The sequence below is a fragment of the Cervus canadensis genome, chromosome 22, assembly GCF_019320065.1.
Source record: "Cervus canadensis isolate Bull #8, Minnesota chromosome 22, ASM1932006v1, whole genome shotgun sequence".
NCBI lineage: Eukaryota > Metazoa > Chordata > Mammalia > Artiodactyla > Cervidae > Cervus > Cervus canadensis.
Genome location: NC_057407.1, coordinates 41799832 through 41823781, shown reverse-complemented (window position 1 = coordinate 41823781; position 23950 = coordinate 41799832). Strand labels below are relative to the sequence as shown.

General features: G+C 46.4%; 1 protein-coding gene and 1 pseudogene across 8 annotated transcripts in view; both read left to right on the top strand.

Moving 5' to 3' along the window:
* Nucleotides 1-23950, top strand: part of SRGAP3 (SLIT-ROBO Rho GTPase activating protein 3) — a 245427-nt gene that overhangs the window by 208049 nt on the left and 13428 nt on the right. For 7 of the 8 annotated variants that reach the window (XM_043442109.1, XM_043442108.1, XM_043442107.1 and 4 more), the window contains 6 exons: nucleotides 964-1024; nucleotides 2736-2813; nucleotides 11325-11459; nucleotides 14583-14688; nucleotides 14873-15100; nucleotides 18164-18243. In XM_043442109.1, coding sequence (XP_043298044.1) covers nucleotides 964-1024; nucleotides 2736-2813; nucleotides 11325-11459; nucleotides 14583-14688; nucleotides 14873-15100; nucleotides 18164-18243 — 688 coding nt within the window. Of the gene's footprint in view, nucleotides 1-963; nucleotides 1025-2735; nucleotides 2814-11324; nucleotides 11460-14582; nucleotides 14689-14872; nucleotides 15101-18163; nucleotides 18244-23950 lie in introns of those variants that run through there. The other variant, XR_006264405.1, reaches the window with a different exon arrangement.
* Nucleotides 7639-8887, top strand: LOC122424359 (annotated as a pseudogene).

Genomic DNA, 23950 nt, shown 5'->3' with positions numbered 1-23950 from the left:
CCAATTTCATGTTTTTTTCCCCTGTCCCTTTTACATGAGCATACTAGAACATAAGCCTTCTGCTTCCTCACCTTCTGAGGAGGTTAGTATTTAATTTGGCCCATTTTAAAAAAGAGTTGTGTTGTTCTTGTTTCATTTTATTTTTTTAAGATTGTATGCTCTGTAAGTTGCCTTAAATAGCAGAACGGTCAACCAATGATGGAATCCAAAGGAAAATGATCCCTTGCCCAGCTCTCTGTGGCCTTGGGCCAGCCTAGGGAAATGTCATTGAACTTGACATTGACACCCCAGATACATGTGTTTAGAGCTGCCTCTTAGTCAGCCTTTCTGAATAAGGTGGCCACTCAGTGGTCAGTGGCTGACAATAATTTTTTCTAGAAGTTTTCCTTGTAATGTGTACTGTTAAACCAAGTTACCTGTCTGGATGTTTAGGTTGTTACATCATGAGTAGAGCTAGTCTTCCCTTGTCAGAGCTCAGAAGGACCCCTGGGGCCGGCCTTGCTTCTCCCGTAGTGTGCCCTTCTTCATGCCGGCAGCAGGTCCTACAGTCCTAGGCAGAGTCCTTGCTCCTTCCCTGAATGCTGGGAGAATGGAGTTGAGTTGGGACTGAGGGGAGTGGGAGGCATAGAAGCCTTGGAGAGCAGACTCTAGCTCTCTCCACGCAGTGGGCTCCCTCCCCTTCTGCCATGTGCCTGTGAGGCCTCCCGAGCCCTGATTTCTTCCCAGCTGAGTAAGGAGACAGAGCATTTCTTTAAAATTATCATAACTATGCCTTTTCTGCAATAACAGAAAACTTTCTGTTTTAACTGTTTGTGGAGACTTTAAGTTAGTGGTTCCTTGCTTGTTTTCTTACTAATCCGATGGTACTAATATTCTGGCTTGAGTTCATAATCTGTGTTTGCAGTGTCTTCTATCCTGTGGTGGTTGCCAAGTCCAATACAACTCACGACTTTTTTTCTTAAGGATTCAGGACAAGCTATACCACTGGTCGTCGAGAGCTGTATCCGATACATCAATTTATATGGTAAGCTTAATCTCAGGGCAGTGTTTCCAGTTCTTTCAACAGGTGCCAGGCTGTTCTCCATAAGAGATGAGATTCAGGTTTTCATCTTGGTAGATTCCTGCTACTGCTGTCCTTAAGGGAGGGAAAAAGCTCCGTAGAACAGCTGCTATTCTGACTGCTGTCTGTTGAGCCTTCTGTGTTGGGGGGACTGAAGGTGGTGGTGAGAAGACCTGGGAACTGGGAACACTGAGGATCAAGGAGGGGTCACAGGAGAACAATATTAGTTCCTTCCTCACTCCCACCCAAGCCCAGAACGCTGCAGTTTTAGCACTGACTGAGGTTGACCATCCAATCGGCTAATACTGCTAGACAGTAGCAAGCTCCATGAAGGAAATAAGAGTGTCTGGGATTTGCTACATGGTGTTCCCAGCACTTAATGTGTGCCTCCATCTATTTATTTATTCATTCCTCCAAAAATATATTTCCAGAGTGCAGAGCAGGCACTGTTTCTGACAATGGCAGCACAGCCATGAACAAGACAAGCAGGCTGCAAGCCCTGGTAGCTTACATGACCAATTAGAAGGGCAAGGGAATGAGTGAGCAGAGAGATACGTAGTCAAATTTCAGCTACTGATAATGCCTAAGAAATAACTAAGGGGATAGAGAATGGCTCGAGGAGGGCAGGGCTGACTTGGCTAAGGTTGTAAGGAGAGCCGTCTCCGAGGAAGTGGTATCTGAGTAGAAGCCAACCTTTGCAGTCCAGGTGGAGAGAATGTTTTAAATGTCAAGGCCTAATATGGGGAGCAAGACCAGCATGCCTGGACATGCTGGACATGCCCCAGCCAGGAGGATGGGGCAAGAGACCCAGGTGGTAGAAATTCAGCATTGGTTAACAAAAGAAATGAACGACGTTTATTGAGCACATACTTTATATACAAACCAAACTTTAAAGCCTGCCTTTAAGGGTAAACACTTCCGTAAATTATAATGTGGAGAGTTGTTTGCTATAGAAAACTGAATCTCAGGGAAAGGATTCCAGTCTTAATTTCCTTTTCAGATGAGCGAGGTCCTCTAATCTTGTCTTGTGGGTCACTGTTTTGTTGTTACTGCTGTGTCAGATAGCAAGGTCTGCTCTTCTTTATGGCCTTGTAGAAACACATTAAAAAATGAGATCGTCTTTCTTTAGTAAGTTAACCTTCCCCAAACTCCTCAATCCCAAGTCAGCATACACTCTAGACTCTAGATTTTCTTGAAGAAAGACAAAGTCTGTGATGGGCGAGGGGATGGTTGAGGGAGTGGTATTAATCATTCTTGTTCAAAATCTCTGTGACTGTTAAACCCTAGTGGCATTTTTTAACTCAGGTCAAGCTACCTGGAACAGTGCAACTGATGAACTTGGTAGGCAGTGTTTCACTACCCAGTTATTTGATTGAGCTAACCTGGGAGTTAAAGTGGAAGTTACTCACTGGTCCAGTGTTGATATAAATTTCTTGTTTCCTTCAAGCCTGAACAAGAGGCCATAGACATATAAAGCAGAATGTGGCTGAGAATTTGGACCAGCTAAAGTTCATTGTAAAGGCTCTTTTTGGGCTTCTGTTGGGAGATGGCCATTGGGAATGACTCTTACAAAGGATGATGGGAGAAAGAGACAAGCAGTGGGGAGAATCATCCATGTTCTCAGTGGTCTGATGAGTTCAAGGCATTTCCTCTTCTTTTTGTTTATTTCTTTTAGGACTCCAGCAGCAAGGCATCTTCAGAGTGCCAGGATCTCAGGTTGAAGTCAATGACATCAAAAATTCCTTTGAGAGAGGTAAGTATGAAGTGATCATCTCCAGCTTGTGTCCAGAGGAAGCCAGGGTGGGTATGAATGTGTTTATTGGAGCCAGTGTTGCTAGGGCAGCTTTTATCAACATCTCTTTCCAGCTTCATCTTGAGGTACTTTACCTTGGTAGCTTGAAATCAGCCAAGGCGGGAGTTTATACCACAGAAATTGGGCAACACTAAAACCTTTTAATTTTTCTTTTTCCCCACTGTTGAATAATTACCAGCACACTTGGGTGACTTTCTCTGGTGGACTCTGCAGTGGTTGCTGGGGAAAGAGGGCTTTGCAATTATTATGCAAATCTGTAAAGGCTTCTGTGTTTTAGAAAAGTTGGAAGAATATAGATAATATGGAGTGGCTTAGAACGTCTTAATTCTTACTTTTTTTGCAGTGTTTTTGGCAAAGCTGTGCATTGGGAGGAAGAGATCATATATTCCCCCTTCCCCTTGGGGAGGTTACCTAGTTCCCACTTTGATATAAAAGCTTATCAGAAATCAAATGTCCACCAGAATGTGGCTTACTTGGTTTAGCCTCCCTTGGCCTCAGGATCCCTGATGGGACAGATGGCCAGTGGCAGTGTCTGTGCAAAGTCAGGACTTCATAGGGTCAGGAAAAGCTCTGCCATTTTGATACTAGTGCATATCTTGCTTCTATAGTGAAACTTAGAGCCTGGCATTTCTGTTCAAAGAAATATTTTCGAACATCGTGCATGAATGCTAAGTTGCTTCAGTGGTATCTGTCTCTTTGCAACCCTATCAGGCTCCTCTGTCCATGGGATTCCCCAGGAATACTGGAGTGGGTTGCCATACCCTCCTACAGGAGATTTTCCCAATACGGGGATCAAATCCATGCCTCTTATATCTCCTGCACTGGCAGGAGGGTACTTTATCTCTAGTGCCAACTGGGAAGCCGCTTCTATCATCATGTTCCCTGGTTATTGAACAAAGTCCATCCTGGGGAGGAAAGAAAAGCCAGTGTTGGGGCGTCCTGAGCAATACCTCTGCTGTAGTCTCACAGCATTTGGAAGCATCATCTCTCAATAGTTTATTCCTCAACTCTGACCTACTGCCTTTCTTTCTGAGTGGTTAAATACCAAGTTTGGTCTGAGGACCCAAATCCCACACCTGTTTCCTCACAGAACACCACTTCCCAAATTACAAAGCACTTTCTTACCCATTCATCCATATAATCCTACAAATAGCCTTGGAAGGTATATACTTTGTCCCTGATGGTTGTGCTCTGAGCAGGCCTCTCCCCGAAGCTCCAGCCCTAGAATTCTCCTGACTTATTGCCAGGTCTAGATTCACCCTTGCCCTGTCCTCCTGCTTCTATCCTGAGACCTAGCTCCAGGGTGGAGGAAACACCAGCCCTCATCGCCCCCAGCGCCTAGCATCCCAGGGCACTCTGGCTTGGAACCGGGTGTGGAGAGCAGGGTTTGGCTGGATGTGGCTCTCGGTGACCTCCTAGGGTCTCAGGAAGCTTAGGTTTTAGATTCCACTCCAGGATCTGGGGTGCTTAGAACCAGAGAGCTCCAGAACTGCCCTGCTCCATGCTCCTACTGAAGCATTTATTCATCCACTCAACAAGCCTCCATTGAGCCCTGCGCTGCACTCAGTGATGGACTGGGGCCTGGAAATACAATAGGAACAAGAGACAAGTCACTGCTAGCTGGGAAGGTAAACAGCACGATCAGTGCAAGGATGGGGTAAGTGGTGGGTGAGAGCCATGAGCTCAGCTTGGGTGAAGCGGGAGGAATAGCAAAGCCTCAGAAGGCTTCCTGGAGGAGGGTATGCCTGAGCTGAGGCTTGAAGAGTAAGAGTCAGGGGAAGAGTGGAAAGGGCATTCCGGACCAAGGGAACAGCATGCGCAAAGCCCACCAAGCAAGAGGTATCCTCCCGGATAGGACTGGAAGTTCCTCATTTCCCTGCGCTCCTCTCGGCATCGCCAGCCAGCCCAGCCAGGGTTTGGTTTCTTTATTTGCTTTGACTCCTTAGCACCCCTGCTGCCCTGTGTTCATTGTAAGTGAGCAGAGCTGGACCCTTCGGACCCTTTGCTAGTTCCTGGGAGCATCCCACTATACAGAACTCCGTGTATCTCATGAGTAAGCTCACTGCCTGGTGCCCCAGCCTGCTGACTGCCCCCAACCCCCTTCATTTTCCTACTTGCCAGTGTCTTATTAGTAAGTGCCCTGTTGTATCAGGCAGCCTCGCCCAATCCCAGCAGCCCTGCTTTCTGTCCTTCCTGAAAGTGATTTCTAAGGTCAGTACCTCCTGTCACTTGCTTGGGTGCCTTGGAGGGGTGATGTGCACATTAGAATTCTCTGGTCCTAACAAGCCTTGGAACAGTGGTTCACTGTTGTCTCCCAGGCTAGTCTTCTGTCTCTCTGTTTCCCCCACAAACCAGTTCTCCTGTCCTCATTCTATGTAAAGATGAGAGAGCTGACAGCGATTTCTCCTTATGTGGAAGGGTGGCTGGGACAGGAATTGATGGCCCTTTCACCCCGTACCGATCAAGGTAGCATTTGGATTTGGGGCTGAAATCACTGCACATAGGGCCTGACACATTGGAGACTCAGGACCTGTCTTTCTCAGATCTGTTTCCTGCCTAAGGGAGAGGGGTGTGAGCAGGAAACACAGGGAGGGGTTGTCACATTGCGGAGCCTCAAGATGGGGCTGGGAGGGTCCTGGCTGCAGAGACCCACCCTTGAGACCACCTGTGGGCTTCCTGCCACGTCCCCATCCAGCAGCACTTTCCCCTAGAGCCCTGAGCACACGCTATGTGTTCCCTTTCCCCTGGGCACAGCCCTGCCTGCAGCCTTTCCGCAATGCCTGGGTGACCTGGTTGAAAGCAGGGTGCAGGCAGGGCTGTTTGGTAACGATTCTACCTCCCTCCCTGGAGACTAGCTAGCAAAGTTGGAGCAGCAATTTTCTCTCATATGTGCCTGGAATTTTAGCTCTAATTCTCCCTGGAGGAAGCCGTCATTCACACATACCACTCTGCTCATCTTGAGCTCTTCTGGAGCCAAGTTGGCTAGTCTTGCAGAGAGCCAAAGGCCTGGGCTAGGAGGGAGGAATGTTTGATGGCTCCTTTTATGAGTGATGGCTTCCCTTGTGGCTCAGCTGGTAAAGAGTCCGCCTGCAATGCAGGAGACCTGGGTTCGATCCCTGGGTTGGGAACATCCCCTGGAGAAGGGAAAGGCTACCCACTCCAGTATTCTGGCCTGGAGAATTCCATGAACTGTATAGCCCATGGGGTTGCAAAGGAGTAGGACACGACTGTGTGACTTTCATTTTCACTTTTATGAATGAGGGGCTTCCCTGGTGGCTCGTGAAGTGCCTTCTGGAAGGAAGAGCAAGAATGAATGGTGTATGTGTCTGTCAGTCTGTAGTCAATGTGTTAACCATACTTGACAAAGGGAGCTTATATGAAGGGAATAAAATCCATGTGCTTTTGGATCATGAGACCACAATAGTAATGCATGGTACAACAAGGAAACAGCTTAATATAGCACAGAGTTTTCAGATTCTTCTGGTCCTTCAGAGGGGCCTCAGAGTTACTGCTGGGTTAGAGAGGAGGTGGGGCTTGGACCTTTCCCTAAATTCAATCAAGGCAGCTTTGTTCATCTGTGGGAACTTTTTTCTTGAGAAAGAAAAAAAAAAGTTGGGTTTCCACTATAAAGGAAGGAGGGAGAGAAGGAGGAAAGGAAGGAAGATGACAGATGTGTGGGTAGATAGATAGATAAACAGATACATAGATACATACATAAATAGATACATTGGCACGTGTGCAGACAGGCAGCAGACAGAACTGAAAACCACACGTAGAAGAAGGAGTATCTCCCAGGCATCATGAGACTTGGGAGCTGCTGGTGTCTGTGTTTGACTCCACGGGCAAGTTGTTTCATTTTGCGGCCTCAGCTTTCTCTCAGGAGAGGGATGCTGCTGGAACCACGCCTCCTTTGGTGCTGTGTGGTGCTGTTGTGAGGATTAAGAGACAGCACATGTGCCAGTGTGCTTCTCACTTAAAAAGTGCTAGATCAGTATAAGCAATATGTTTCTTAGTGTTTTCTCTCTTCTTTCCCCATGAGAAAGTCTTGTGGGGTAAGCATTCTCGTCTCCTCCTGTGGGAACATCTGAGAGGTAGATTGCAGTGCCTGGGCTGCCACACATGGATGGTCATTCAGGCTGGGCACTGCCCAAGGGTACTCATCCCTGAGGGCAGGAGGGAGCTGAACTCTGGCTCAGGCCCTGGAAGCTGCATGTCCTGGTTCAGAAAGGGGTAGGGGTGGGGTGCTTTCTCTAATTTGCACTAAAGCCTGTTGGGGCTAGTCGAGGCCTGCCACTCACACACATTCTCTTCCCACGGAGGCAGAGTATAGACGGATCCAAGTATGAATTTCCCATCCTGCTCGTCATTGCTTACCAGTCTTAGATTGCTCTGGGCTGTTCTGGAAGGAGGAGGAGGTTGAAGGAGGTGTCAGATTGCTGCCAGCTCCAGCAGCCCCCATGAAACTAAGAAGTGCTGCTCTCCTGAGATGTTTTCCCCTCTGCAGTTGGCAAAAATTTAAAAGACATCCCACGGGCAGGGCTGTGGAGAAGCAGCCTTCCCCTGTGTTGCTGGTAGGAGGAGAAAAATGGTGCAGCCCCACTGGAGGAGAATTTGGCTTTGTCTGATGAAACCACACATTAGTTTACCCTTTGACCCAGCAATCCCACTTCCAGGAACCTACCACAGAGACATGTGGTAGGAATAGGAAACATAGTTAGGAGGCTATTTGTTGCGGCAGTATTAGTAACAGCAAAAGATTGTAATGTCAATCCGTGGGAGACTGGTTGACTAAGTTATGATCTATCCATGAAACAGAATACTTTGCAGCCATTAAACGCAATGGGGACGGCCCCAGCGCCTGGCCCAGTGAACCCACTGGTCAATGGACTGCCGATCTGCACTGAGTACCCCATGTCTGGTTTCTCCAGCATCACCACTGTGAAGAAAGTGGTTCAACAGCTCTGGCTGGAGGCTGGACTAGGTGAAGGTTTCCCAGCCAGCTGCAGATTTGAAACAATTCTGTCTGCTGAATGCTCAGGCACTCTGCTGACTGGAGTATCTTCAAGTACAAATCCCTTCAGACCCCAGAAAGTCCGTTCCTTTTGGCAGCAAAAGGAATCTTTACAAGCTTTTCTAAAACCACTTTTCATAAACCGGTGAATATTCAGAGGAAAGCCAAATTTGAATCCTGTACAAAAGTCTCTCGCTGTAACACAGGCCATACTATACAAACTTCTACTTCTGTTAGTCCTTAACGTCGACCTCGCTGAATATTCATGAATTTCTGTTTCACAAGAAATTATTTTATATACACTGGCAGCAGCATACAATAAAATACTTAGTATAAAAACATTTTTAAAAACAATGAGATGCTTCCTGTGAACTGACATGGAAGGATTTCTAAGATTTACTGTTAAGAGAAAAAACAAGTATATGTAGTAATAGAAGGTACTACTTCCATTGTGTTAGAAATGAGGGAACGTGAAAATGTTGTGTATATATGTATTGTATTTGCTTATTTTTGCAGAAAGAAAGATAGCAGGACAAATCAGAGACCAATGAAAATGGTTAAATGTGAGGTGTAGGTGGGAGAAAGATAAGAATAGGGCTTCTCTGCAAGCAACTTTTTAATCTGTCTGGTTTTGACTCTTGGACCACATAAATGTTTTTTCAAAATTGCGAAGTCTCATTTAAGATTTATAAACAAATAAAATCCCCCAAATTGAATATAAACAGAAACAAATAAGCCGTATATCAGATTGAGAACCATACAGAGAGTAACTTTTCAACATGTGCTCGGTCATACAGTTTTAAACAGCTCTATTGAATTTCATACCTTAAGGCTCACCTGTTTTTAAAGTGTACATTTTGGTAGTTTCTAATATAGTAATAGAGTTGTTCATCATCACTAGTCAATCCAGAGATCAAACCAGTCAACCAGTAAATCCTAAAGGAAATCAAGCCTGAATATTCATTGAAAGGACTCATGCTAAAGCTGAAGCTCCAATTCTTTGGCCACCTGATGCGAAGAGCTGACTCACTGGAAAAGACCCTGATGCTGGGAAAGATTGAAGGCAAAAGGAGAAGAGGGCGGCAGAGGATGAGATGGTTAGATAACATCATCAACTCAATGGACGTGAATCTGAATAAACTCCAAGAGAGAGTGAAAGACAGGGAAGCCTGGCGTGCTGCAGTCCATGGGGTTGCAAAGAGTTGGACGGTACTTATCGACTGAACAACGGCATCATCTCCAAAATCTAATTTCAGAAAATTATCATCATTCCCTAAAAAGAACCTTGTACCCATTTGTAGTTACTCCATATACCATTTATACCCCGGCCCCCACTGCTAATCTACTTTCTGTGTTCTTTTTTCTTAAGAAATGTATTCATCTTTTATATTTTTGGCTGTGCTGGGTCTCTGTTACTGCACCAGGACTTTCTCTAGTCGCTGTGAGTGGGGGCTACTCTCTAGTTGCAGTGCATGGGCTTCTCTTGCTGTAGAGCCTGGGCTCCAAGGCATGCAGGCTTCAGTAGTTGCAGCTTGCAGGTGGTAGAGTGCAGGCTCAGTAGTTGTAACTCACAGGCCTAGTTGCCCCTTGGCATGTGGAATCTTCCCTGACCAGGGATTGAACCTGTGTCTCCTGCATTGGCAGGTGGATTCTTAACCCCTGGACCACCAAGGAAGCCCTCTACTTTCTGTCTTTTGATCAGTCATGTTTAGTGAGATACATTTTGAGAACCCTCAAAATAAAAACAAAAGCCCAGCAAATAAATCTTAAATTTTATGTAGTAGGTTTATTGTTAGTGGTAATATTGTTATTATAATAAAAATCTGAAACTATTTTATGTGTATTGTAGAATAAGGCAGATGTATTAAAATATTAAATATCACTAATATTCAGAAAAAGTTTTCACTGTAAGAAAAATGAAATGCAAATACAAAATAAGTGAAGGTAAAGAAAACCTTGTATCTCAAATATGAATTAGAAAGATCAACATCAGTGTGAACGATGAAAAATAATATATATGTATATGTATATATATACACACACACCCTGTATCTACTGAAAGAACCTGGAAGTTCTTTATAACACTCCTATAGCAATGAACACACCTAAAACCTAGATCTTGGTTTCTAAATACCATTCCCTACAAAAAACAAACAGAACTCCTTGAAGAAGTTTTTTTCATTACAGGTCTGGGTCAAGGAAAGTACAAGGATTCAGAGATATCTTTTATGCCAGACAGTAAGGAAGTAATCAGTAGAGATCACATCAAAGAACATAAAAAAGGACTCCCCCTGGCCAAATCTGAGCATCCCAATGAATAGTGGGTAGTGGGTTAAACACATTGAATTAAAAATTATAAAAACAAGTCCATAAAATGTTAAAAAAAAAAAAAAAAGAGGAAGGTGGAGGGAATACGGAGAAAGGTTTTCTTTGTAGAAGAATGTCAGCTAGTAATTATAGATGGAATGATAGAATTAGAAAATCACCATTTTGTTGGAACCCCAGGGTAATAATTGATTTGGACAAAAATGATCATTGGATGCCCAAAACACTGCGTAAAATATGTTGAGTATGGTGGTAGGCACATAGATCACTATTGTTTATAAAAATATCTTATCTTTTATTTATATTGATTATTACAAAGGAGAAATTATACCTTTACAATGCAGAGATCTGGAGGCCACCACCTTAACTCAATGATCAGACATCATCTACATAGCATTCTTGCCCAAAATGTTTAACCTGACTCTGATCATGAGGAAGCAGTCAGACAAATCCAGAGTGTGAGATATGGTACAAGGCAGTTGGCCTGGACTCTTCAAAAGAGCCAATATTATGAAAGGCAAACTAACAATAAAAATGTTGGAGTCTATTTTACATTAGAAAGACTAAAGAAACATAACAACTGAATGAATGGTGTGAACATTGATTAGATCTTAGCTTTTGAAAAATTCTATGACAGACAAGGGACAATGGGGGGACGTTTGAGCAGAGTCTGTACGTGAGATGGTATTTGGAACTCTTGTTAATTTTCCTAGGTGCCATAATGTCGTGTGTTGTGGGGTTATGTAGGGGAAGACCCTTATACTTAGGAGAAATGAGTTGAAGTATTTAGCAGTGATGTGTTATAATGTCTACAGAATACTCTCAAATAACTGAGCAATCATAATTATAAGTGAGAGAAAAGGGAGAGAAAGCATATATGGCAAGATGAGTTTAAGTGTATGGTGATGGATGTTCATTATTTTCATTCCTCAACATTTTAATCGATTTGAACAGTTTCAAAATCAGTTATAGGGAGGCCTCTAAATATACTGTGCTGGGGAGGCTGTCGCATCTGCCTGTCCTCCAATTCAGGCTGGGCCAGGTGCCCTCACCTGCCATCTGCACACATCCTGCCTCCTAACCACACTGAATCATCATCTCCTGTTTCCTTTCAGGTGAAGACCCCCTTGTGGATGACCAAAATGAACGAGATATCAATTCAGTTGCTGGCGTTCTAAAACTGTATTTCCGAGGACTGGAAAACCCACTCTTTCCTAAGGAAAGGTTTCAGGATTTGATATCTACTATTAGTAAGTATTTCCTCAGTGGAATGATCAGCTCCTTGACAAATCTTTATTGAAGCGGCACTCCAGGCTTATCACTGCAGGAGGGGTGCTGTGAAAGACGCCATATGGCTCTTGTCCTCCTGGAACTTAAAACCTAGTTGTGGAAATAACAAGATGGTTTATAGCAGAAGGGCTCATGGGCACGGTGCACCTCTGGGTATAGGAAGAGCTCAGAAGAGAAGAGGCCAAGGGAGCCTTGGATTCTCAGATCACACCCGAGGGGGAATGATGAGTCTTTCAGGAGGGCTGGACTCGGGGATCCTGGGAAGGTTGGGGACACACAGATCAATGGGACCAGCAGGAGGGTGTCCCACCCAGTACATGGTATTAAGAGACTGGGAGGGTAAAATGCAGCAAGAAAGAGAAGACATTGAATGCCTTGCAAGGATTCCAGAGCTTTTCCCTTTGGGCTTCAGGGAGCCACGGAAGGTTTGGGAGTGAGGTCAACAACATGACAAACAAGGGAAATGATAAAAAATACATTGACTGGGGGCTTCCTCTGATGTTGCTAGCCATCAGAGTCCTTCTTGGCTTGGTATTTTCTGTGGATGAAGGCAAGAGTCCAATCTCAGAGCTGAAGTAAAGGCAGCTTGACTATAAGATGCTGAAATCCAAGGCAACTTTTTGGAAATACATATATATATTTTAAAATAAATTTCTAATTTTAGCATACTAGAATGTTAGTATTTTGGAATAAACCCTTTTTTTAAATAAACTCTTTGAGTAGCAGAAAAGTTTCCCTACACTCAGGTTCACATATGGATGCTTCTCACAATGTTCTGAGGGATATTTGCAGCCAGGAAGGTGCCCCAGGAGGTGATAAGCGCCAAGGGAGGCTTGAACCCTCTAATTTGCCTTGAGTGAAAGATGCTTCCTCCATCCACCCTTCTGCCCTCATACTTCCTGCTCATCTTTCCAGATCCACTTCAGGCTCCAGACCACCTCTCAGAAATCCCAGGCCACAAAGGCACATCTCTGTCTGAGCCCGGTGTGCCTTGCTCAGCTGCTGTTTCCAGAAGCTCCACTAGTCCAGCTCCAGAGCAGGGCCCTCAGCAGACACGGTGTTCGGCCTCTGGTACAAGGTCATGACATTGTGTACCTTGAATCACAGGATGAGAGAGAAAGTCCTTCCTCAATTCCCTCCCAAAGCCTTGATTACATTAAGGAGTGACCTGTACAAGTCAGTCTCCCTGCAGATCAGAAAGGGCAGGGCCTCAGGCTCAGAAACTTGTATGTAAAGCAGTGTCTGCCTATCATTTGGTAGCTTTGTTTTGCTTTTTTTCTATTTTTATCTTACCTTCTAACTATGGCAAGTGATCCTGGTTTCTCATTTGCAGAGTGAGGTGAAGTCTCCTTTTTAAAAGAAATATATTAAAAAACACAGTATTAAGAAATGGTGATGGAGGTGCTTTAGGGCACTATGACTGAAGCCACGGACATGGAGGGGCCCGAATGAGGGGCAGTGGACTCTACATGTGCAAGAGTCTTCCCCTCTGTGTGGAGGCCTGGGTGAGGCATCAGGCCGTGAATGAAAGTAGGCTGGAGTGTGCTGGGCGGAGAAGAGAGATAACCAGTGTGTGCGAAGGCCTGGGGCAGGAGAGCCTTTGGCGGGAGGGGGAAAGTGGCCTGGCAGAGCTTCTCCATGGCACCCCTGGCATGTAGGGTAGAGCCGTGCCTTTTTGTGTATCCCACACACTCAGGACACTTAGCACCTTGGCCCCTGGATCCCAGATACCAGTGGCATCCTCTCGTCACTGTGACAACCCCAGAGAATGTCCCGCATGTTTGAAAGAGCCCCAGGGGTCCCCTCCCACTTCATCTGAGAAACGTGGCTCCAACACTTTGAGAAGGGGCGGCAGCTGAGAGATGAAGCAGGCAAGGGTGGTTGAAGCACCATCATGAAGGGCCTTGGATACAGAGGAGAAAGGCGGAGAACTGTGTTTTTGAAGCAACGTGCTGACAAAATGTGGAGGCTGGAGAGAGGAGGGGACACTGGGAGGGAAAACCATGTTTTTTTGGTCTGAAAAGGAAATTGACCTGGGTTTATGCATCAGCCCTGCAGATAATCCTTGCAGCTTTTGTAGCTCACTCTTAGCATGAGCTCTCTCTCAACAGAGACAAGCCCGCAAAGCACTTTTTTCTCCTTACTAAGTCAAATCTGCTGCCCCCAACTCTGGCTTGGCTGATAAAATGTCTGTATCTCTAGGGCTGATCTGAAAACAGGGGTCAGAGATGAGATCCCAAGCATCACCAGGCTCTTTGAACAACGTACAGCTCAGGAGGTGGTTATTTATTCAGTGTTCATTTCCTGAGCACCTACTCTGTGCCAGGCCTGTGCTGCAGCTGATCTTTTTAAAGAGTTTAATAAAACCTGGTCCCTGCTTGTGTTTGTCGAGACTCATAGCTTGTGGGTGACAGAAACTCAACTTACACTGATGTAACCTGTAAAAGGAAATATATTGGCTCATATACCTGAAAAGTTTAGGCCCAGCTGGACCCAGACCTCATATGACATCTGCAGGAGTCTGTCCCTTCCGTGTCTGTGATGCTGTCACTCCTGGGAATCATCTTCTTCCCACTGAGCCCCCAGCTGCTCCTCCACCTGGTTTCAAGAGGCAACTTCTCTCTATGTCCTCTAGCCAAGTCCCAAGGATCAACTCTGATGGTTCTGACTAGGCCATGGACCCCTCTCTGGGCCCCGCCCCATGCCCAGGGGATCATGATGCCAGGGTCATATTTCCATCTCTCGAACCAACTAAAATTGCCTCCCCCGAACCACATGGGCTGATCTCACAGGTGAAAATGAAAGTGTCAGTCACTCAGTGGTGTCTGACTCTTTGCAACACCATGGACTGTAGCCCGCCAGACTCCTTTGTCCATGGGATTCTCCAGGCAAGAATACTGGAGTGGGTTGCCATTCCCTTCTCCAGGGGATCTTCCCAATGCAGGGACTGAACCTGGGTCTCCCGCATTGCAGGCAGATTCTTTACCGTCTGAGCCACAGAGATCTCACAGGTAGGCTCACAAATGTTGTTTGCATGGGTCTGTGAGGATGAAAGGCGCCCTGAAAAGCCCCTTTTGTTACAGAACTGGAGAACCCAGCTGAGAGGGTGCACCAGATCCAGCAGATCCTCATCACCCTTCCCCGTGTGGTCATCGTGGTCATGAGATACCTCTTTGCTTTCCTCAACCAGTGAGTTGCCTGAACAACAAGGGCCCCTCTTTGACTCAGCCCTGGCCTCCTAGGGGAGGGGGGTGTCCTGGGGCTTTTGCAGAACATAGAACCCTCCTGAACTTGAGTAGAGCCTCCCAAAGAAAGAAAGTACAGGGGAAGATTCACCTTTCCCTGGTGGCTCATGGGTGCTCCTCTCTCATAGCCTCTCACAGTATAGCGACGAGAACATGATGGATCCCTACAACCTGGCCATCTGCTTTGGGCCCACCCTTATGCACATCCCCGATGGGCAAGACCCTGTGTCCTGCCAGGCACACGTCAACGAAGTCATCAAAACCATCATCATCCATCATGAAGCCATCTTCCCCAGCCCCCGGGAGCTAGAGGGACCTGTGTATGAGAAATGCATGGCTGGAGGGGAAGAATATTGGTAAGATTCCATTCTTCCTAATATTATTATCATCACCGTTCTTGTTATTGTTGCTCTTATGCCAGAACAGTGGGAAATTCTTTGATTTTCTTACTGCTTTTTAGTGCATACTCCTATATGTGTTTTCTCATCTGAGCTTCACAGTAGCCTTGTATGAGGGATAGAGACATCCAAGACTGTCTTGGTTTATAAGGGACAGAAATATAACTCAAACTGGCTCAAGCTAAATGGTAATTTACTTTTAACCAAAAAGTCTGGGATCATGGCTACAGGTATAGCTGGATCTGGGGGTTCGACTGTTATTGTCAGGACTCAGTCCTGCAATTCTCAGCCCCAGCTCTGTTCTCTTCTACACTGGCTTCATTTTCAGGCAGCCTCTCACTTGGTAGTTTCAAGAAGGCACCTGATAACTCCAGTTTTTAGAGCCTGTTCTCTCAGCATCCCCAGTGGAAAAAAAGCTTTTCCTTTCCAAATGCCTCAACACAAACTCAAGTATTATGTCTCTTCCTGAAGCTTGGGTCTGGTGAACTAATCACATCAGTTAGGAGATGCAGCGCTGTCATTGGCTAGGTGAGCTGCAAGCCCATCTCAGATAGAAGGGCAGTGGATAATCCCCATCTCAACCTCTTGAACTGAGAATGCCACTTCCCACACTTGTCCTCTCCCACCTAGAGTCCTCTTTTTCTGGCAGAGAGAGTTCACATTCTTGGAGAGCTCCACACCAGGTCAATGGGTGCTAGTTGGGCACCTCTGTGTGCCTTGGTGCTACGCTGGGTCTTGGGAAAAATAGTGTCTTTTATTTTTTTCAGTATTTTTTTAAGGATGGTTTTAGTATTTTAAAGTCTTTATTGAATTTGTTACAATATTGCTTCCGGGTTTTTTTTAATTTTTTTTTTTTTTATTTTTTGGCCATAAGGCATGTGGGAATCTTAGCTCCCCAACCAGGGATCAAACCCTCACCCTCTGCACTGGAAGGCAAAGTCTTAACTGCTGGACCACCAGGGAAGTCCCTTGAGAGGAGCATTTTAGAATCTTATCAAACTCAGGCCTGACTACCTTCCTCAGGCTAAAACCTTAAAATGCGGTGAAAATAGGACATTTTTTATAGATGAGGTGGAGGTAGACAATTCAGAACACCAACCAACAGAGGCCAAAGGGCTCCTAGTCTTTCTTCCTTCCCAATCCAGGACAACACTCAGCTGTCTATTTAGGTATTACCCACACTGCTTTCAGCCAGGTGCTACAGGGGAGTTTGCGTTTTGATGATCAGAGGATTCCTGGACTCTTGCCTCGCTTAGTTCCATGGGCACATTTGGGCAATTGCTTCAAAGAAGGGAAACGTTCCAGCCTCATCGTTTCTCTGCAACACCTCCCTGCATAGAAACCCAGGCCCGCTGCTCTCTAATCTCATTTGAGGCCCTGGGAGCAGGTTTGTCCCTGTTCTGTAACAGAGATTCAACAGCCAGCAAGCATACTTTTAGGACAAAGAAAAGCTTTTCAGTTTTATAGTTTTTGCAGCCATTACCAGCTTTCTTTTCTGCTGCACAGAATTAGTGTTCTGGGAAGACACCTACAGATCGTAGCATACTTACCAAAGCACTACATATAATAACAATGCTTTTTATAATCCCGTTTGTGCCCCATTAACTATTAATTACATGGTAATTTTGGACAAGTTTTCAAAGCCCAAAAGGAGGATTTGGCTGTGAGGGTCTCATCAAAGGGAACAACATTTGTTCATTCCCCGTATGGTTACTGAGAATCTGTCCTGAGCCAGGCCCTAGGCTGGGCAACAGGGAGGTAACCCAGCCAGAATTAACCCCTGACACGGCAGGGGAGAGGGACAGGCAGTTCTAGGAGTAGGGGTCCCGGAGCCAATGTAGGGAGGTTAGAAAGGCTGACTGAAGGAAACAGTGACTTGATTGAGACCTGTAGGATGAACTGGGCTCAGCCAGGTGAGACTGGGCAAAGACTGTGCTAGGCCTGGAGCATGCAGTAAGATAAAAAGCATTTCTGTTTGACTGCAGTGTTGCAGGTGACAAGGGGACTGTGAGGAGCCAGCAGGAGCCAGGTTATGAAAGGTCTTAAACCATTGTGCAGCCTGGACCTTATCCAAGAGAATTTTTCACAATAAAGCCCATATTCCTTTAAATGGTATTGTAAATGTCACGTCCTCCAAGAAGCCTTCCTTGGCACCCTGTGTAGGACCCTTTAGAGCTCTTGTCTCAGCTCATTTGTGCCTGTGTAACACATTTCAACTTGTGGCACTTTTACTTCTCAGCCCATGAGAGCAGGGTCTGTATCCACACTATGCATCAATGCATGCCTCCTACCTGGCACCATGCCTGGCATATATTAATATATCAGAACTCAATCAATGGCTTGATTAAAAAAAGCTGATCGGCTGACTCTGTGAATGATCCCTGGCCTCAAGAAGTTTATAATCCAGTGAAGGGGCAGCAGCTGATGAAATTATCCCAATGCATTAATGCTGAATTTTTCAGGCCTGGAGTCATTCTATCCCTGTGCCCATGATGGTTGCCAGCCTGCTGGCTGCCTGGGCTTCTGTGGGTTTTGCAGGCCACTCTGAGAGGCAGCCCTGAGGAGCCTGCTCCTTGGGAGCTTCAGCCACCTCGCTGAGCATGTCACCTCTGCTCTAAGACAGAAAGCCAGGCCACTTGAATGACTCAGTACACTTCCAAAGTTCTTTTCTTTTCTGCCCTGGGGTCTTTTCAAGGATAAACACCAGGGCTTTACTGCCTTCTAGATCTTATAGAACACTTAGGCATTAGCAGCCATTAACCAAGAAGACAGCCCAGCAAACTCCAGAGCTGGGGCAAGTGGAGGAGGTTATTCAGGGAAGCTTCCTGATGGGTGAGGGGGCCAGAGTGGTTTTCTGTTAGAAAGGTCTGTGGGTGGTTAGATGGAAAAGATGGGATGAAGTGGGCTCGATGTGATCTGGGTCAAGGCCCAGACGTGGGTTGGGCCAGCGCCTGCGAGAAGCCGAGGGCAGCGTGAGGGTACACAGTCCCCCAGGAGACCCCTCCCCGTGTTTCCTTGCAGTGACAGCCCGCACAGCGAGCCAGGGACCATTGACGAAGTTGACCATGACAACGGCACGGAGCCTCACACCAGTGACGAAGGTGAGTGAGGGGGAGTCAGGGCAAGGCACTCACCCGGGGGTCTCCCATGCTGCCTGCCCACCTGCTGCGCTGATCTGTGTAAACCCCACCCCCCACCTTCCCAGCTTTGCCAGTCAGCACATCATCCTCTACAGCAGAGAGAGAGACCCAGAAAGACCTCCAGTTCACCGCATCCCAGCATGGCTTGCCTTCTCCCCTTCTGTGTCCTGCCTGGCCTGAGTGCAAATTCTAAGTGACCAGGGTGTCCTAAGTAGAAGGCAGGCTCTGTCCTCTGCCCCCCTTACTGGGCTGTGTTCTGTACCCAGCACGTGCTGGGACGTGGGGCACACAATGAACCAGACATGGTCATCAAGGTGGTCCTGGTCTTGTCCCCTGGCAGCTGGAAGGCAGCTCCCCACCATGCAGGGTGATCATTCCAGACTGCAGGAGTGACCAGTGCAGTGGGCTCCCCGAAGGCGAGGCCAGACAGTGGTGACCCAGGCGAGGGTGTGCAGGTAGAGGGAGAAAGGCCGACCTGGGCTCTGAGCGACACCTCAGACCTTCCACTGCTTCTAGATAAGGAAATGGCATCAGACTCACCTCTGGGGAGCGTGAACTGTGTCGCCAAGCAGTCTGGATGATTTGGGCCTGAGGCCAGCGTTTCCATTAGGCAGATCAGGCCCACTGCCCAGGACCCACAGTGCTACTTTCAGGGCCCATGAGAATGTTCTAATTCATTTCAATATAAGAATTTAAAAAAGGATATGAGCCTGGATTATTTTCATCTTTATATCAGTGCGGTCATAAAACATAGTTTTGATATTTTCTTAGTGGAGGAAGGGGCCTGGGCAAGCAAGAGTACCTCGGGCCTGAGCGTCCCAGTGCTGCCCTGTGTTGACTGAACACAGCCCTCCTTTCTCCCTGTGATAGTTTCACTGTTTAAAAATCATTATTTAGCAGTTTTCTTACTGGCCTTTGTGTTTCTCCTGGGGACAGTCCCAGGCCCTGTTAGCCACCATTTTGGTCAAGAGAGCCGGGATGTACTCTGGTGAGTTTCCTGGGAGTTGGTGTAAGAGGCAAGACTCTTCCATAGGTGGGTTTATAATCTTCTAGTAGGACTGTTTCCGTTGCCAGTCACAGAGCCTTCAGCTGAAACTGACGTAAGCATAAAAGGGATTCAGACCATATACTTGAAAGTCCCAGGGTAGGCATGGCTTCAGGCACGACTGGGTCCAGGAGCTTAGCTGGCCTTGTCAGGGATGTGTTTCCACCCTGCTCTTCTGCTTCCCTGTGTCGACTTCATCCTCCGGGGGGATCTTCCTTTTGCGGTGGTCTCCAACAGTTCCAGGCTTTCATTGTCCTTTTACCCAAAGAGCTTCCTTTTCAAAATGATTCCAGTAGAGTCCCTTGGTTGGAGTCTCACCGCACTGTCTCGAGTCATGCACCCAGGCAAGAATCAGTCACTGTGGCCTGAGAGGGAGGTGATGGGTTGGGCCTGGGTCATAGGGCAGGAAAGTAAATAGGGGCGTAATGTTCAGCTCTGCTAGAATTCTTAGCAATTAAAGCCACCCTGAGCTGAGAAAAAAGTCCTGCAGGGCCTCCTTTAGGAGATATGAAGGCTGCCACCTTCTGATTGTTTGCTGTGGTTTGCTCTTCTCTTTCCTTCTTGTCCTCTCTTTCCTACCAGCTCTAGTCCTCCCTCTCCCTCTATCACTTTTAATAGCCCCCTGCTCGTTCTCTCCATCTGTTGCTTCTTGACTGCTGGTTATGTGCCGGTGTGCGTACACACATGTGCAACTCTTGATCTAGATCTTGCTCTCAGGCTTTCTTCTTCCACTTCCACTGGGGGAAAACACCTCTTGTCCAACAAGATAGCTTGATTTCTCAGCACTGAGACCTGTTGGGGCTGCTGCTGGTGGAGGCAGACGTGTCCGTGGGGAGGCAGATGTGTCTGTGGGGAGGCAGGTCAGGCGCCGCCTTGCAGCATTCCTGGGGCCTCAGGTCACTGTCAGTCAGCCTGCACCCGCTGTGTGGCCGCCCCGTCTCCTCACTGCGAGGTGGCGGGTGCTGTGGACACCAGGACCAAGGAGAGGGATGGACAGAGGGCACAGGGGTTTGTGGCCTCAGGACCCCCCAGCAGGCTTTACCCCACCAGAGAGAAGCCTTCAGAGGAATTTGAACAAGAGAGTCTCAGGATGTGACTTATGATTTTAAAAGATCCCTCCAGCTGCCGTGGGGAAAGATGACTCTGCCAAGCTTGAATGGAGGTGAGGTGGCCAGGTAGAAGGACGGTAGTGTCTGGACCGGCGAGGAGAGGGTGGCATTGGAGGTGGTGAGGCCGGTCAGATTCAGGGGACAATTCGAAGGAAATGCTGATGAGTTAGCTTCTGTGGCCTGAGGGAGTGGGCAGATGGTGGTTCTGTTTCCTAAGATGGGGAAGATGAGGGGATGAAGCAAGTTTGGGGAGGGGTGTGTGGGAGAGTTGGTAAGCTGTACTATTTTAGGTGTGATAAACCCAAATGACAGACTTCCTAATAAATGGTAGCTATTATCCCTGTTTCTACCCCACACGATTACACAGCGACATCTGCAAACACACGGGCTTTCTCTCAGCTTGCAGCTCAGCTCTGCTCCTCATCTCTTCTTTTCTCCCCCTTATATTTTCCACTTCTCCTCGCTCCCCCGCCCCCCACTCCAGTCTACCACCAGTGACTGCTGGAGCTGATGAAGTTGAGCAAGTCTCCACCCTGGGCAGTTCCTTCAGCAGAGCAAAGGGTGGGCTCAGAAGAAGCCCTTGGGGTCACACCAAGGAGCACCCAGCCCTTGGGGTTCAGCTCTTGGCCTTGCAAACCCTCTGGCCTTTCTCTCTCTAAAGCCAGGCAGGTATATAGGTTACTAGGTGCTGCTCACATAGGGATGGTGTGAGAGTCAAAGATGCAGCAGAGAGTACAGAGATCTCTCCATTTTACTGAGAAGGTGACTCTGAGTCAAGATCTGAGTTTATTTGATCCTAAATAGCCGGTCTGTCATTTTGCATCAACTTTGTCAATATCTTGCAAAGACACTTGTCGGGGAACCAGCAGGGGAAAGCTGGCTTAACTGTCTGACGCCTGCTGTCTACAGCGGGCTGTCCCAGGCACTGAGGACTGGGTCCACCCAAAGACCACTGCATCTCACGGGGGCACCGGCCCAGTCTTCTTGAGCCAGCTACTCACAGAGAAGAGACCTAATGTGTGTGGGTGGGGTGGGGAATAACAGGGAGAGATGACTTCCATGCTGTCCATGGCCCTTAGGAGTCATTAACTCTGGTATTAATAACAGCAACAACTACATCTCATATGAAGCTAATTGTGTCCCAGGCACTGTTACAAGCTGTTCATGTGTAATAACTTGTTTAGTCCTATGACAACACTATGAAGTGGGTACTAGTCTTATCACTCCCATTTTACAGATGAGAAAACTGAGACTTAGAAAACAGAACTAAATTTTTCAGGTCACCCAGGTAAAAACAAAAAGGTGGTAAAGCCAGGTATTGTTGGCCTAGCTCCATGACGGACAGGTGGATGGGTGCACGGACAGGATCAAGATAATCCATGAGGACAAGAGAAGAGACAGTCCTGATGGATGCTCAGCACGGGAAGATATCTGCAGGCTAGCGAGAGCGGGGGCCGCCTTTGTTACTGTTTTGTTTATTAGCATTTAATAGATTTGTCTATTTATATAGGTACATGCATGTGTCTTCTTTTATGGTATTAAACATCTTTGTGCTTGCTTTAAAATACAAGCACATTAACACTTATACATGACCCATTTTCTCCGTAGCATTTCTACCCATTTGCATCTCTTAAGGTACAGGCTTTAACACAAATTGTAGGCATAAATAACTGTCCTGCTCCCCCGAAAGTCTCCTTCCCAAAGATCACTAGCTGCATGGCCTTGAGCAAAACACTTAAATTCTCTGCAGTGCAGATTTCTTTGTCTAGTCCCACCCCATAAGCTAAAGCCATTGTTGTTATTTTGTTGTCCAGTCGCTCAGTCGTGTCCGACTCCTTGCCACCCTATGGACTGCAGCACATCAGGCATCCCTGTCCTTCACCATCTCCTGGAGCTTGCTCAGACTCATGTCCATTAGTAATTATAATCATAATCACAAGAGCCGCTATAAGCTGAATACTTAATGTATGTCTGTGCTATGCTGAGAACTTTCACATGTTCTCTTTTTTTTAATATATTGAAGTCTTTCTTCTTATCTAGATATATTGATATATAACAGTTTATTAATATAAGATTTATGGGATAATGATTTGAGATATATATATATATATATATAGAAATGATCACCACAATAAGTCAGGTTAACATCCATCACCACACAGTTATATTTTGTTTCCTTGTGATGAGAACTTTTAAGATCTACTCTCTTAGTAGGTTTCAAATATAAAACATAGTATTATTAACTTTAGGCACCGTGCTGAATATTACATCCTATGACTTATTTATCCTGCTGAATATTACATCCTATGCCTTATTTATCCACTGGAGGCTTGTACCTTTTGATTTCCTTCACCCATTTCATCCACCTCTCACCTCTGGCAGCCACCTGTCTATTCTCTGTATCAGTGAGTTCTGTTTGTTTCTGATTTTAGATTCCACATATAAGTGAGATCATACGGTGCTTGTCATCTTCTGTCTGACTTATTTCACTCAGCATAATGCCCTCAAGGTCCATTTATGTTGTTGCAAATGGCACGATTTCCATCTTTTTATGGCTGAATAATTTCCCATTGTTTCTATACACCAGTCTTCTTTGTCTGTTCTTCTGTCTATGGACCTTTAGGTTACTTTCATATCTTGGCTATTGTAAATAGTGCTGCAGGGAACATGGAGGTCTGCACTATATCTTCTCAAGTTAAATGTGTTCATTTCCTGTGGGTAAATGCCCAGAAGTGGAATTGCTGGATCACTTGGTAGTTCTGGTTTTAATTTTCTGAGGAACCTCCCTGGTGTTTTCTGTAGTAGCTGCACCCATATACATTTCCACCCGCAGTGCACAAGTTCCCTTTTCTCTGCATTCTCACCAACTCTTGTTTGTTGTCTTTCTCATAACAGCCATTCTAACAGGTATGAGCTGATATCTCACTGTGGTTTTGATTTGCATTTTCCTAGTGATTAATGGTGTTGAACATCTTTTCATATACCTGTTGCCTATCTGTATGTTTTCTTTCATGCTTTATCATTTAATCCTCTAAAGGCAACTGAGGTGTGCATCAGTTGTGTAACCTGCCTGAGGTTACACAAACAAGAGGTGGCAGAGCTGGGCGTAGGAATATTTCAAGGACAAGAACTATGTTCTCATTGGTTAACCCAGGCAGGGCCTGTCACTGAGCAGAGAAGAATACAGCTCTGATGGGGAGAGGTGTGTATGCAAAGAGATATGCTTGACCTGTAGCCCCAGTAAGAATTCTCCCTCCCCCCAAATTAAGTTCATGGATGCGCATGTTAGCTCAGGCTGCCATCATGGAATACCTTAGACTGAGTGGCTTAGACAACAGAAATGTGCTTCCTCACAGTTCAGGGGGGCTAGAAGTCCAAGATCAGGGTGCCATTAGGGTTAGGTTCTGCTGAAGCCTCTCTTCTTTGCTTGTAGACAGCTGCCTTCTCGCTGTGTCCTCCCATGGCCTTTCCACTGTGCCCATGCAGAGACAGAGAGAGAGCTCTCCGATGTCTC